The following is a 14,714-nucleotide window of genomic DNA, read 5'->3' as shown; positions in this document are numbered from 1 at the left end:
TGGGTGCGGATCTAGACATAACCACCCAAATGGCTTTTCTCACAGAAGAAAAACAGACAACTACTGGATTACTTCAAGAATCTGACAAGACAAACTCAGCTGACTGCAAGGAAATTCCTGCAGGCCCTGGGTTACATGGCATCTTGCATTCTTCTGATTCCACAAGCAAGGCTGCATATGAGGAAACTACAATGGTACCTAAGGAGTTTATGGACTCAGCACAGTCACAGCTTAGAAACTGTGATCCCACTCATTCCATGCCTCCAAAAGGAATTTCTGTGGTGGGCTCAAGCAAGCCAATCGAACAGGGGTCTGCCCTTCAGCAAACCAATAGCCAGCCAAACCATTACAAAGGACGCTTCAGACCACGGTTGGGGAGCACACATGGAGGGCAGATGTATTCAAGGACTATGGTCACAAAAGGAGCTACGCATGCACATAAACCAAAAGGAAATGCTGGCAGTGATACATGCAATCGAGGCCTTCAAACCCTTTCTGCATCAAGGCCACCTGCTAATAAGGACAGACAACACCACAGTTATGTGGTACATAAACAAGCAAGGAGGCACCCATTCCTACCCTCTTTGCAGACTGGCAATGAATCTATGGGAACTTTCCTTGAAACTCAATATAGAGCTGCAGTCCCAGTTTGTGCCAGGAAAAGACGATATACTGGCGGACAGCTTAAACAGAAATATCATGGATGCACACGAATGGATGCTGCACCCAGACATCTTCCTACAGATAACACAATCATGGGGAAGGCCAGACATAGATCTTTTTGCCTCCCCCACAATCATCAGCTGAAGAAATTCTGCTCAAGGACATACCACCCACAAGCATGGAAAGTGGACGCCCTATCTTTCAGCTGGAGAACTCTAACAGTGTATGCATTTCCACCTCTTCCATTAATGACCAAGGTCTTACTGAAGATCAGGACAGAGCAGCCAAAAGTGATTCTAATAGCTCCGGAGTGGCCAAGACAGCACTGGTACCCACTGTTAAAGAGCATGTCATGCACGAAACCATGGCCTCTTCCTCAATGGCCACTTCTCCTGACACAGCACAATTACAAAACTCTGCATTCCAACCTGAAAACCTTGCAACTAACAGCCTGGAAAATACCTTGACTCCTCCTCAGGATAAGCTATCCAATAGAGTGAAGGATATCATCATGGAAGCTCGCAGGCCTTCCACAAGAAAGGCATATTCAGCAAAATGGAAAAGATTTCACACTTGGAGCACCACAAAGGGCCTAGATGCGACAGTGATGAACATGGCACATATCCTTGAATACTTGGCAGAAATGCTCCATAATGGCCTGTCTTACACTTCCATTAAAATTCATGCTTCAGCAATTTCAGCAGAGTACAATACTGACCCACCTGTCTTTTCTCATCCTCTCCTAAGACAGTTTCTAAGAGGAATTAAAAACATCAATCCTCCAAGGAAACCTCCAGTGCCTACTTGGGACCTTAACTTCGTGTTGGAAAAACTAACTCTGCCTCCCTTTGAACCAGCAGCATCTGCAGAACTACAGATGTTCTTCATTCCACATTGCTGCAGTCCTAACTATTGGGTAGTCCGCTGTCCAGTCGGCCCGAATACCAAAGTATATGGCTGACGTCGGTCAGGGCGCATTAGACTGACGTCAGTACGTCAGGGTACTAATGCGCATGACCGACGTCATATCCTTAGTCTTTTTTGCCGCATGGTCCGATGCAGAAGCAATTTTGCGAGTGCAGGTTGGCGTTCTGAAAGTTTCTGAAGTCAGAGTTTCAGACCGAATCAAAGTTGGCTAAGTACCCCGTTGGGGATTATTTTGGTTTTTTCTTGCCTCAGTATTTAACCGGATGTCAGAAAAAGTAAATAACTGTATTTCTTGTGGGAAACAGATACCTCATAGGGATTACCATACTTTGTGTATACCTTGTTTAGGGCCTGAGCACGACGTTGTTGGATGCCGCTCTTGTGCTAGATTTAACAAACGCACTATTAAGAGAAGGTTAGACTGTGCCAGGTTAGTGTTTGGGAAGCGTTGTAATTATAAAATGCCGTCGGATGCTCCGACGCCGGCTTCGGCCAAAAAACGCAAGGACAAAGCAGCAAAGCCTAGAGGGGAAGAACCGACAGTCCCAGACGTCGGTTCTTTGGAAGGCTCAGTGGAGCCGGAGGTTCTGCCAGGTGTTTCTTTGGAGTCTCAGGGAGAGACTTTACTGTTACAGGATGTATCCTCTCAGGAAGTAGGCCAGGCTGAGGGGGCTTCTCAGGTGGCTGTTCTTCCCTCTCTTCCTAAGGTGGTTAGAGCCTCCCCTTCTGTTTCCAAGACCTCTTTGAGAGGCAGGCCAAGTTTAGCTTCAGTGGGGGCTTCTCCTAGTGCTTCAGGGTCTTTGCCTAAGAGACATATGCTTAAAATGGCAGAGGATTTGATTACTATGATAAGAGGTTCTATGCCCCCTGCTGATAAGAGGCCTAGGGTGGAACCTGAGTTTGAGGGTTTTGAGCAATGTTCGGAGGCTTCTGAGTCTTCGGCTGAAGACTTGCAGGAGTATCCTCCTTATTCTGATTCTGATGTGGATGATTCTACTCCTTCGGCTTCTCCTCCTGAGGATTTTTCATTTTCAGAGACTCTGCATTCCATGAGGGAGCATTTTAAATGGGAAGGTCAAGATTTCTCTGATTCCAGAAAGAGGCTTAGGGAATTCTTGTTTTTACCCCAGCATAGGCCTTTAGCTATACCTCCTGTTCTGAATGTGGTGGAAGATGTTTTTGCAGAGGCTTCCCTGAATCCTGATTCTTTGCCTTCTGCCCCAGTTAAACCGGATAGGTATTATAGGGTGCCTGAAGCTCATAAGTATCTTTTTAAGAGTCCTAGGGCAGACCCGGAAACTGTCTCTCAGGGGCCTAAGGGTGTGAAGGCCTCAGTTGTTAAAAATCCTGTCCCTCCTGATAAAGAGGCAAGGGCTTTGGATAGATGGGGAAAGAAAGTGTATACTTCTTCCACTTTAGCCATGAGGGCGTTAAATTGTCAGTTTCACATGTTAAAATATCAGAATTATCTCCTTTCACAATTGAAATCTAAGGTGGATGCTCTGGCTGAAGGTATTGAGTGTAAAGAGTTGCAGGATTTAGTTCATGTGTCTGAGCAAGTGGGTAAACATTCCTTGCAGTGTGGTTTTGATGCTGTGCAGGCCTCCTCGAGGGTGGCTGCCACTGGTTCTGTTCTTCGTAGGCACGCCTGGTTGAGAGATCAGAATTTAGCTGAGCATGTTAAAACAAGGATTTTGGATGCTCCTTTACAGTCTGATGTGTTGTTTGGTTCGCCTGTGGAAGCAGTTTTAAAGAAAATGGAGGACAAGGCTAAGTCTATGCAAACTGTTAAGGATTTTTTGCAGGTGCAGCCTCCAAGTTTAGTAGAAATTGGCCTACTAAGGGATGGACTTATCCTGCTTATGATTCCCAGTCTAGGGGTAGGTCTAGACGTGGTAGGGGCAGAGCTCAGGGTTCTTTTAGGCCTAGGACAGGGAGTTCCCCTGCTCAGACTTCTAGTGAGGGCAGGGGTCAGTCCTTTCGTAAGCAGACCCAATGACTTGCCTTTACAGCTGCCAGTTCATTCTCGCCTGGCGGCACCTTTGGGAGGAAGGCTGTCTCTTTTCAAAGACAATTGGGATTTAATTACCCAAGACAGATGGGTTCTGGATATCATTCACCACGGTTACAGGTTTTATTTCCATACCTTGCCTCCTTTCAAAGGCATGCCAGACATTCCTCCTCTACAAAGAACAGAGGCTCACAAGCAAATTTCTCTGTTGCTCCAAATAGGGGCCATTCAGCCGGTTCCTGTGCCAGAAAGGGGCCTAGGATTTTATTCTCGCCTGTTCCTAGTACCAAAGAAGGGGAACACGTGGAGACCAATTTTGGATTTATCTATCCTCAACACTTATCTGGACATTCCCAAGTTCAAAATGTTGACGTTACAACAGCTTTTACCTCTGCTGGGCAAAGATCACTGGATGGTAACTTTAGATCTCAAGGAAGCTTACCTTCATGTGCCTATAAGACTAAATTGCAGGAAGTATCTGCGTTTTCGAGCTGGAAATTCTCATTATCAGTTCTCTGCATTGCCCTTTGGCTTATCTACTGCCCAGAGTATTCACAAAGGTTCTGGCTCCAGTGATAGCTTACTTCAGGCTAAAAGGAATTCAAATCTATCCTTACTTGGACGACTGCCTGATTCTGGCTCAAGAAAAGGAAGATCTTCTACAGCATTTGGAATATGTCATAGCAGTGCTAAGATGCCTAGGGTATTCTGTGAACGAAATAAAGTCCAGTCTAGTACCCTCTCAAGACATGTGCTTTCTGGGTGTGAGACTGAATACGGCAGCCCAGATGGCCTTTTAACCCCGGACAAACAAAAGAATCTTTCCAGTTACTTTCATCACCTATCTCTTCAGTCCGGGCTGACTGCAAGGACAGTCCTTCAAGCCTTAGGGTTCATGGCATCTTGTATTCTGGTGCTTCCCAATGCCAAACTGCATATGAGGAAGCTGCAATGGTATCTCAAAATGTATGGACACAGCACTGCCAGGATTTGGACACTGTCATTCAAATAATACCTTGCATTCAAAAGGAATTTTGTGGTGGGCTCAGGAATGTCACCTAAACAAGGGACTCTCTGTGACCCGGCCAGAGGCGAGTCAGATTCTAACGACAGATGCCTCAGACATAGCTTGGGGAGCTCATCTAAATGGAAAGTGGATACAAGACAAGTGGCCTGCCAGACTACAGCATCTACATATCAACATGAAAGAGATGTTAGCAGTCCAGTTTGCATTAATGGCTTTCAAGGAATTACTTCTTCCAGGGCAGGTGTTGATTCTAACAGACAACACAACTGTCATGTGGTACATCAACAAACAAGGGGGAACACATTCTTACCCATTGTGCAGGCAAGCAATGATTTTATGGGAGATTGCGCTCAGCTTGCAACTAACTCTTCAGGCAAGGTTTCTGCCGGGAGCACAGAACTCCTTAGCAGATGTGTTAAGCAGACAAATCATGGATCCCCACGAGTGGAAACTGGATCTTCATGTTTTTCAACAATTGACAGTGTCATGGGGAACTCCAGACATAGATCTGTTCGCTTCTCCACTAAACCACCAGCTGCCAAAGTTTTGCACAAAGAGATTTCATCACACAGCTTGGAAAGTGGATGCTCTTTCTTTCAGTTGGAAAAATCTTCATGTGTATGCGTTTCCACCTCTGCCTCTTCTTCCAAAGGTGCTTCTAAAGGTCAGACAAGACAAGCCAAGGATGATTTTAATAGCTCCAGATTGGCCTCGGCAGCACTGGTACCCATTACTGAGGAGTCTGGTAAAGAAGCCTCCATGGCCTTTACCCTTGATTCCACACCTGTTGTCTCAGAGGGACGGTCACCTGCTCAATGTCAAGCTTCACTCTCTTCATCTAACAGCCTGGCATATTCTGTTTTGAAGGACAGCAGGTCTCAACTTCCTCAACAAGTTTTAAATGTGATTATGGAAGCCAGAAGACCTAGTACAAGGAAAGTGTACGCAGAAAAATGGAAGAGATTTTTATTTTGGAGTGCAGCAAACAATTTTGAGATTTCTGAGCCTAATTTGGGTGTGGCTCTTCAATATCTTACTGAGTTATTGGACAAAGGTTTGTCTTTCTCTTCCATTAAGATTCACGCTGCAGCAATTTCAGCTCACTATGATTGTGACCCACCATTGTTTTCGCATCCTTTGTTCAAGCAATTTCTTAGAGGGGCAAAGAATATAAGACCTCCGCGTAGAGTTCCTACTCCTGCTTGGGATCTCAATTTTGTGTTGGAGAAACTTACTCTACAACCTTTTGAGCCTGCGGCTACTGCTGAATTGAAATACTTGTCATGGAAGACTGCTTTTTTGTTGGCCATTACTTCTGCAAGAAGGGTTTCTGAGTTGCAGGCCCTTATGGCAGTGGAGCCTTTTTTGATTTTTCATAAGGATATCTTTACGTACTAATCCTTCCTTTATGCCTAAGGTGGTTTCTAGTGTGGCTTTAAACCAAACTATTCATTTGCCTACTTTTTATGCAGATCCTCAAAATAAAGGGGAACAGATTTTGCACACTTTAGATGTCCACAGGCAATTGCGTTATTATTTGAGCAGGACTAAGGATTTTAGGCAGTCTCAGCAGTTGTTTGTTTCTTTTGCTTTGAGTTCACAGGGCAGGCCTGTGTCAAAACAAACTATTTCTAGGTGGATTGGGTGTTGCATTGCATTTTGTTATTCCCATCATGGCAAGGAGATTCCAGCTGGGATTAGGCCTCATTCCACTAGGGCTACTGCCACTTCAACAGCATTTCTAAGGGGGGTGGCAACTAAGGATATTTTGGTGGCAGCTACTTGGAGTTCAGTGCATACTTTCTCTAAGCATTATCACCTTCCTCTCTACTCTTAAGTCTAGGGCTGGTTTTGCCACTGCTATTTTGCAAGGCATGTTGTCAGTTCCTGCTTCCTTATGATTTGCCAGCCTCCCTTACCTCTGCTTTGGGATTCTACCCAATAGTTAGGACTGCAGCAATGTGGAATGAAGAACATAGTACAGTTTTGTACCTACCATAAATGTAGATGTTCGAGGATCCACATTGCTGCAGTCCAATTTACCCTCCCTCCTTCCCCTCTGTGTTTAGGGGTGGTTGTGTAGGTGAGGTTATGTTCAGCTAATTTTGTATATATTGTACATATTTTTGGTGCAGGTATGTTTGGAGTTTTTGGATTTTGGCCTTATCTTTTCAGGGTCTTCTGACATCTGGGGCAAGAAAAGACTGAGGATATGACGTCGGTCATGCGCATTAGTACCCTGACGTACTGACGTCAGTCTAATGCGCCCTGACCGACGTCAGCCATATACTTTGGTATTCGGGCCGACTGGACAGCGGACTACCCAATAGTTAGGACTGCAGCAATGTGGATCCTCGAACATCTACATTTATGGTAGGTACAAAACTGTACTTTCCTGTCTTGGAAGACCGCCTTCCTTCTGGCCATAACCTCAGCAAGAAGAGTATCTGAGTTACAGGCCCTTATGGCAGTACAGCCATTTCTTATTTTTCATCAGGACAGAGTCTAATTGAGAACCAATCCTTCATTTATGCCAAAGGTGGTATCCAGGGTCTCATTAAACCAAGCTATTTACCTGCCTACCTTCTTTCCAAATCCACAAAACAAAGGAGAGAAACTAATGCACACCCTGGACATACACAGACAGTTGCACTACTACTTGGACAGAACTAAAAACTACAGAAAAACTGATCAGCTGTTGGTGGCATATGCTGCTGGTGCACAAGGAAAAGCAATTTCCAAACAGACAATTTCAAAATGGATAGGGAATTGCATACGTTTTTGTTATTCCTTTCATGGAAAAACTGTGCCAGCTAACATTAGACCTCATTCCACCAGAGCCACAGCCACCTCCACAGCCTTCTTAAGAGGGGTGGCTACCAAGGACATTTTAGAAGCTGCTACATGGAGCTCCGTGCATACATTTTCCAAGCATTACAATTTACCTTTATATTCCAGATCCAGAGCAGGCTTTGCTACGGCAGTCCTGCAGGGCATTTTAGCTACACAATCCTTTACATAGATCCTCCACCCCCAGTATGGCTATGGTATTCTACCCATATGTGATGACTGCAGATGCATCCTTGAAGGACATAGTACAGTTTTGTACCTACCATAAATGTAGATGTCCAATAGGTATGCATCTGCAGTCAGGTTTACCCTCCCTCCTTCCCCTCTTGGGTATTTATTGGGTACTTTCCCCTCTCATAGCTAGCTGGGGTTATCTATTATGGTGTATTTGTTTTATTTTTTATTTATATATATATATATATATATATATATATATATATATATATATGCATATATATTTCTGTGCATGTTTGGAATTGATTGCATTTCTCCAAATTTAGCCTTCCTTTGAGGGCACCTGGCATCTGGAGCAAGAAACACTGAGGAAGATAGCGTCAGCTGACGCTTTTATACCCCAGGCGCTCTGACGTCGGGGAGAGGGCGACATCAGCCGATGCCGGACCTAGACTTTGGAATCCGGCTGACCGAAGGGCTGCCTGAGGCAGGACAACCCATATGTGATGACTGCAGATGCATACCTATCGGACATCTACATTTATGGTAGGTACAAAACTGTACTTTCACAACACCAGTGTGCCACCCAGCAACAGCCCCTAAGGCAAGACAATGTACCTAACACTTTAGTCATAGGTGACTCTATAGTCCGGCACACTGATGTCCCTCTCACCAGGTTGAACAAGGAGAGAATTACAGTCAGCTGCCTGTCGGGTGCCAGGATCCGCCACATAACGCATGCACTCAAGTCACTCCACAACAAGTACAAATATGACTCTGTCATTGTCCATGTTGGAGTGAATGACTTGAGACGTACCTTCCTGGACTACATGAAAAGAGACATGGAAGAGCTCTCGGATCATGTGGCCCAGGCAGGTATGACCCTAGCCCTGAGTAGCATCCTGCCTTCACCCAGAATGATACCACAATATAAGGATAAAATGATTGACTTCAACAATTGGCTAAGCTTCTGGTGTCATTCAAAGGGGATCCAGTATCTGCCTGGGACGACATGATTGACAGACCACGATGCTTTGCCAGAGATGGTTTGCACCTGTCACCCCTGGGATTCAGGTTACTGGCTAAGGCTCTTGCCACCCCTATAGTGCCTTCTTTAGGCAAAGTTCAAAGGATGAAACCACCACTGTAACGGGTACAAGCATGCAAAATCTGAAGGTAATGCTACTCAATGCTAGAAGTCTAAACCTCAAAATGCACTCTCTCGAGGCACTCCTAAAAATGGAGACCATCGATATCTGTGCAGTAACTGAGACCTGGTTCCAGAGAGCACCCCTGCAATACCAGGCTACAACTCTTACCACACTTTTTGGCCACCAAAGCAGGACCGAAACACTAAAGGTGGAGTGTCGTCAATATTCACCCAAGGATATTCACACCACCAGGCTAGTAGCCCAACACAATGCGTCTGAAATTCTCCAGGTGCAACTAACACTAGGTAAGACTGCAATCCAAATTGTAGCTTGCCACAGATCCCCCACCATACCCCAAGATTTTCACTACACCTTTCTAAACATACTGAAAAATATTAAGATAGAACCAAACACCCTAATACTGGGTGATTTTAACTACCCTGCCATTAACTGGGAAAACTGCTCATGTACCAACACCTTTGCCCAACGGTTCTTGGAATTCATAAATTCCAACACCCTGGATCAACTAATCCATAGTTACACCAGGGGCTCCAATATCCTAGACCTGGTCATTACCAACATGGGAAATCAATGCTCCACACCTATGGTAACCCCCTCGTTAGTCAGGTCTGACCATAAGCTAATCACCCTTAACAGCTACATCCCACCCCCACCACCCAGTAAGGAAACCTCCATAAAAAACTTCTCCAAAGTCAACTTCATGCTACTCAAGTCAGAAGTGACAAACTTCATGACACCCATGCAGACGGGAACTGAAAGTTCAACTGCTGAATCCTACACTAAGGCACTGTACAAGCACCTCCGCTCATGCATGAATCGTGCCATCCCAAATAGAAGCAAAATGCTCTCATCCAAAAAAAGGAAGCCAATATGGTGGTCCCCTGCCATAAACAAACTTTACAACAAAAGGAAGAAACTGTTGCTGAAAAGAGGAAAATCCCAGGATGCAAAAAACTTCCTTACCAGCCTTAGTAAGAAACTGAGATCCCTCATAAAATCCTCCAAAGCTAGTTACAAAAATAAAATTGTCAAAGATTCCAAAGACAACCACAAGACATTCTGTAACTATGTCAAGAATCTAAATGGCAATGCTCAGATCTGCTCTGAGCTAAAACAGAATGGCATTAAATATACTGATCCCAAGGATATTGTCAATATCCTGGCAGATCGATTCAGTGCCATCTTCACCCCCCTCACCCCCTAAATGGCCCATCTCAATACCGGAAGATTGCCAAATTCCGCTAATAATGGCCAGGTAAAAAACGCACTCTCCAAAGCTAAGAATTACAGCATCCATGGGACCAGATGACATCACGGGCTGTGTACTGCATGAACTACAATATGAACTGGCACCTCACCTAAGTGTCATGTTTAATCGTAGCCTCACCTCAGGTTTCGTGCCCACTGAGTGCTGCAGAGCTACAGTTATCCCACTCCAGAAGGGGGGATCCACCTTGGATCCAGGAAACTACCGTCCCATCAGTCTGACAAGCCTTATCTGCAAGGCCATGGAGCGTATTATCATGGAACTTCTAAACAAAGACATTGGCAACCTTCAAACACTGGACCCCACCCAGTTTGGGTTCATGAAGGGCTGATCTTGTCTCCTGAACCTGATTGACTTCTTCAAATCAGTCTCCAGAGCCATGGACAAGGGTAAGGTGATCCACACAGCCTATCTAGACCTTGCCAAGGCCTTTGACACCAAGCCCCACTCTGGAATCATAGATAAACTTACTAAGCTGGGCATTAATCCCTACGTCACCCAATGGGTTGCTAACTGGATTACTGATAGAACCCACACTGTAAAAGTAGCCAACTCCAAATCCAGCTCCAGACAAGTGACAAGTGGAGTACCTCAGGGTTCAGTCCTGGGACCTCTCTTGTTTGGCATCTACTTCTCTGAAGTACAGGCCAACACTAAGGAACTCTGAATAACAAAGTTCGCAGATGACTGCAAACTGGGAGCCATTATTGAATCCTCAAATGATGTAGATACTCTACAAAAGGGCCTTACAGAAACAGATGCTTGGTGCCAGAGCCATGGGCTCAAGCTCAATGCCAAGAAATGTATAGTTATCCCCTTTGGGAAAAAACATGTACCCGTGAATTACCATATAAGTGGCAGTACACTAAACACCGAAAGTGTGATAAGAGACTTAGGGACACAGGTGGACAGTGGTCTCACTTTCGATAACCACATCGCCACAACAGTCAGGAAATCCTTCTATGTGGCACACCTCATCACTAAGGGCTTTTCATCCAGAAAAAAGGAGGTCATTGTCCCACTGTACTCATCCCTCATTAGACCCATTGTAGAATACAACGCCCCGTTTGGTATGTACCTCTCAAGACATCTGCAACAACTGGAAAAGGCACAGAAATACCTCACTAAAGGAATCACAGGCCTAAAGCAGATGCCCTATGCTGACCGCCTTAAAAAACTCCAGCTATACTCTGTCGCATGTCATCTACTCAGAGGCGATCTCTGCTTAATATACAAGGCCATGTCAAACTCAGAGCTGTTGGACATGGTACACTTAAAGAAATCCCAATCCCTCAGAGCCACACGCTCCAGAGATCTAAACCTTGTCATCACAATAAACAAAACATGCTGGAGGGATAGGTTCCTGACCCAGAGACTCCCCAGACTCTGGAGTAGATTGCCCATACATGTCAAGCAGAGTGCCTCTTTGGCCCTCTTCAAAAGGAACCTTGACGATTGGATGGGAGAAAGGAAATCCACACTGGGGATCACATCAGTCGCCCTGCTAGACAGGGGTCCAGGGAAGTAAATAGTGTGGGAAGAAATAGCCAGGGAATTGTTATGGCTAGGCTTGTATAGGCCCTAGGGCTGATAGCCTAGTACCAACCTATGAACCTATGTTTCTGTGCATAGTGAGATGATCTCTTCCTCTTTGAAATCTAATTTTCTTGTTGTACAGGTGGGTTAGAATTTACTTTCCATTAAACTGCTTTTACGCACAATGTCCTGCATGACTGAATTTTATAGTAATGGCAACCCCCCAATCTTTATCCTGCTTTCATGTTCTTGATTCGTTCTGTTACACATTTTTCCTTCTGATTCCCACCTGTGTGCATTATTCTGCTGTTAATTTTTGAAACCTCTGCTTCCACTTTTCTATCCATTTTGTTTTCCATCCCCTTTACTCTTCTGAGACTTCCCACCATTTGCCATGGCTCTTATTTATTTTTTTTGCATCTGTGTGAGTGTGTATTTATATACACACACACACACACACACACACACATATATATATATATATTTATATGTATGTATGCATATAAGTAAATGTATAGAGGTTTACTATTGTATACCCGAAATGTAATTGGTCGACTATTCACATGGTCGACCGAGATTGTGCAAAATTCACAATGTTGAAAACCGGAATTGCCGAAATACATGTCGACTGCTACGTAGGGATGGGTTTTAACACAGGTTGAGGTAGGGTCAGATGTGTATTTTGGCAATATCAGTGTTCGACATTGCCTACGGTCGACATTCCGATTTTCGAACGGTGGCATCGACCGACTTCACTTCGAATAAGTGATAGTAAACCATGTATAGAAGTATATGTGTGCGTGTGCACACTTTTTTTGTAGTCAGGCTTGTGAAAGAGATGTTAAACAGCATCAACCGCAGTTCATTACTAATCTCTGAAGGACTCCAGTGGTTGCTTCACTGTCTGAAGATGGTAATCTCTCGTAATTCTTTTGTCTGTCTTGCATTTGTTGTCCTTCTCACCATTCTTAGACCCACTCCCATTTACTGTTTGTCAAGGTCTTGTTGCAGGTTCAGCCACTCAGGTTTAGCAGAAACTGTCTTAATAAGGCCTGGTCCTTTCCTTCTTCTTAATATAGACAAAGAAACAGAAGAGTCAGAAGGAATAGACCACCAAGGCAATATAGAAGACGGCAATCAGAACCTACCACTAGGGCTTGTGGACCCCAAACACAGGGGCCCAGCATGCAGCAACCATGACTCACCCTCCAACTACGTCCCCTCCCTATCTTCCAAACCCCACTGTCACTTCTACAAAACTAGGGAGAAGAGTTTCCCTCTTTAACCACGAATGGACTAAAATCACACAGGAGAAATGGGTGCTAAATGTTATCAAAACAAGTCACAAACTGTCATTTGCCTCTTAAAGTCTGCAGGCATTCATTTTTCTCCAGTGAGTAAGTTCAAGAAACTGTGGCCCAAGTAGTTCTGCTTTTGCAGCAAGGCTTCATAGAAAGGGTACCTCCTTAGAAAAGGAAGAAGGTATTATTTCAGACTGAAAGAGGAAACTTTGAGACCCATTCTAGATTTTTTCCAGATTAAACACTTTCCTCCTTGTTCCTAAGTTCAAAATTCTAGCCCTCAGAAGCTCCTACCTGTGTTATTTCCTCAGGCATTCATGGTCACTGTGGATCTAAAAGATGTTTACCTACACATACCTATCTTACAGGAAGCATCTTCCTTTCAAAGCCTGTGAAAATCACTATCATTTCTCTGCTCTTTGGCTTATGTTCTGCCCCCAGAGTGTTCACCATGTGCCTGGCTCCAGTTATTGCCTTCTGCAGGACAAAGGTCATTCAAATATAGCCCTACCTAGACATTTGCCTGATCCAAGAGATTCAGTGGAGGAGCTACTTTCCTTCCTATGTCTCACTGGGGACATTTCTTCCAGTCCTATGATTCATCCTAAGTCTAAAAAAAAAAAAACTCATTCCATCTCCAAAGTTTGTTTTTCCAGAGGCCTTTCTACCATGGGAACAGATCACTTTCCAGACACACTACTACCTTTCTCTTCTTCCCCTTTCAATAATTTCTGCAAAGGAAGTTCTGAGAGTGTTAGGTTACATGCCCTTGTGTATCCTAATGATCCGTCTAACCAGATTGCAAATGGAGAAGATTCAGTAATATCTCAAGAACCTATGGAACCAACACACTTAGTCTCTGAACTTTCAAGTTCATCTTTTTCCCCTGTCTCAAAAGAGAATTGGAGTAGTGGATCTGTGCTTACAAGCAGAACTTAGGGGTACCCTTCAGAATCCCCCCCACCAAAACCAGACAACCCATGGATGCCTCAGACCTAGCCTAGGTGTACAAATTAAACTGCTTCCAAGCACAAGAAAAATGGGAAGAAAACTGTCTGAAAAGCCACATTGGGAATTATGGAAGAGAGGAGTTCAAGCACTTGAAAGCTCAGGGGTTTGTTACTGGCTCAGATGCACCTCAAGGTGGAAATTTTCAATTGTCAAGATGAATAGAGGGGGACAACAAGGATCTAGCATAATGGTAAGTACATAACTTTAGTATTTCACAGATTTTTTTCATCCTGTAAGGAGCATGGTTCATTGTCAAGTTGATTGGTCATTCTGAAGTTAAGGAAGTGTGCCAGAATATACGTCTTCTACATCATGTAATGCCCATTCAGGCGTGCGCACGTAGTTGCTCACTCTGTCTGTTTTTCAGTTGAAATGACGGTGTAAAGTCAAGTAATTGTCACTGTGTACATCCTTTCTAGAGCAACTCGTCTCTTCTGTGATGTCTACAATCCTCAAAGCAAAACCTACTGTAAGAGATTGCAGGTGCTATGTCCAGAACATTCACGAGATCCAAAGGTAAGTCATTATTGTTTTTCTTTCCAGCTTTCCCTGTTAATTGATATTATCTTCCAGCTCTGCTCACTAATGTGTAAAGTATTTTCACCACCTGGTTGTCCTAACAACACTGTAATCAGTTTTTAATTTATAATAGTGAAGTTTGAGGCAGATATGTCATTAGATAGAGAGTCAGGGAAGGGAGAGTTTGAATTTGTAGAACATGCTCTCTTTCACTTGGAAGTAGGGATGAGACCAGTTGTGGTAGCATGTTAGAGAC

General features: G+C 44.2%; 1 protein-coding gene across 5 annotated transcripts in view; it reads left to right on the top strand.

The window, feature by feature from the left end:
* The window catches only part of CXXC1 (CXXC finger protein 1), a 1,961,705-nt gene that overhangs the window by 1,459,322 nt on the left and 487,669 nt on the right, over window positions 1–14,714 (top strand). For all 5 annotated transcript variants that reach the window (XM_044080389.1, XM_044080388.1, XM_044080386.1 and 2 more), the window contains one exon: window positions 14,359–14,455. In XM_044080389.1, the coding sequence (XP_043936324.1) occupies window positions 14,359–14,455 (97 nt within the window). The remainder of the gene's footprint in view (window positions 1–14,358; window positions 14,456–14,714) is intronic.

Source organism: Protopterus annectens, chromosome 8.part0 (assembly GCF_019279795.1).
Source record: "Protopterus annectens isolate FY-2018-M chromosome 8.part0, PAN1.0, whole genome shotgun sequence".
Classification (NCBI taxonomy): domain Eukaryota; kingdom Metazoa; phylum Chordata; order Ceratodontiformes; family Protopteridae; genus Protopterus; species Protopterus annectens.
Note: the sequence above shows the minus strand (reverse complement) of the source record. Positions and strands in the feature narration are given on the sequence as shown.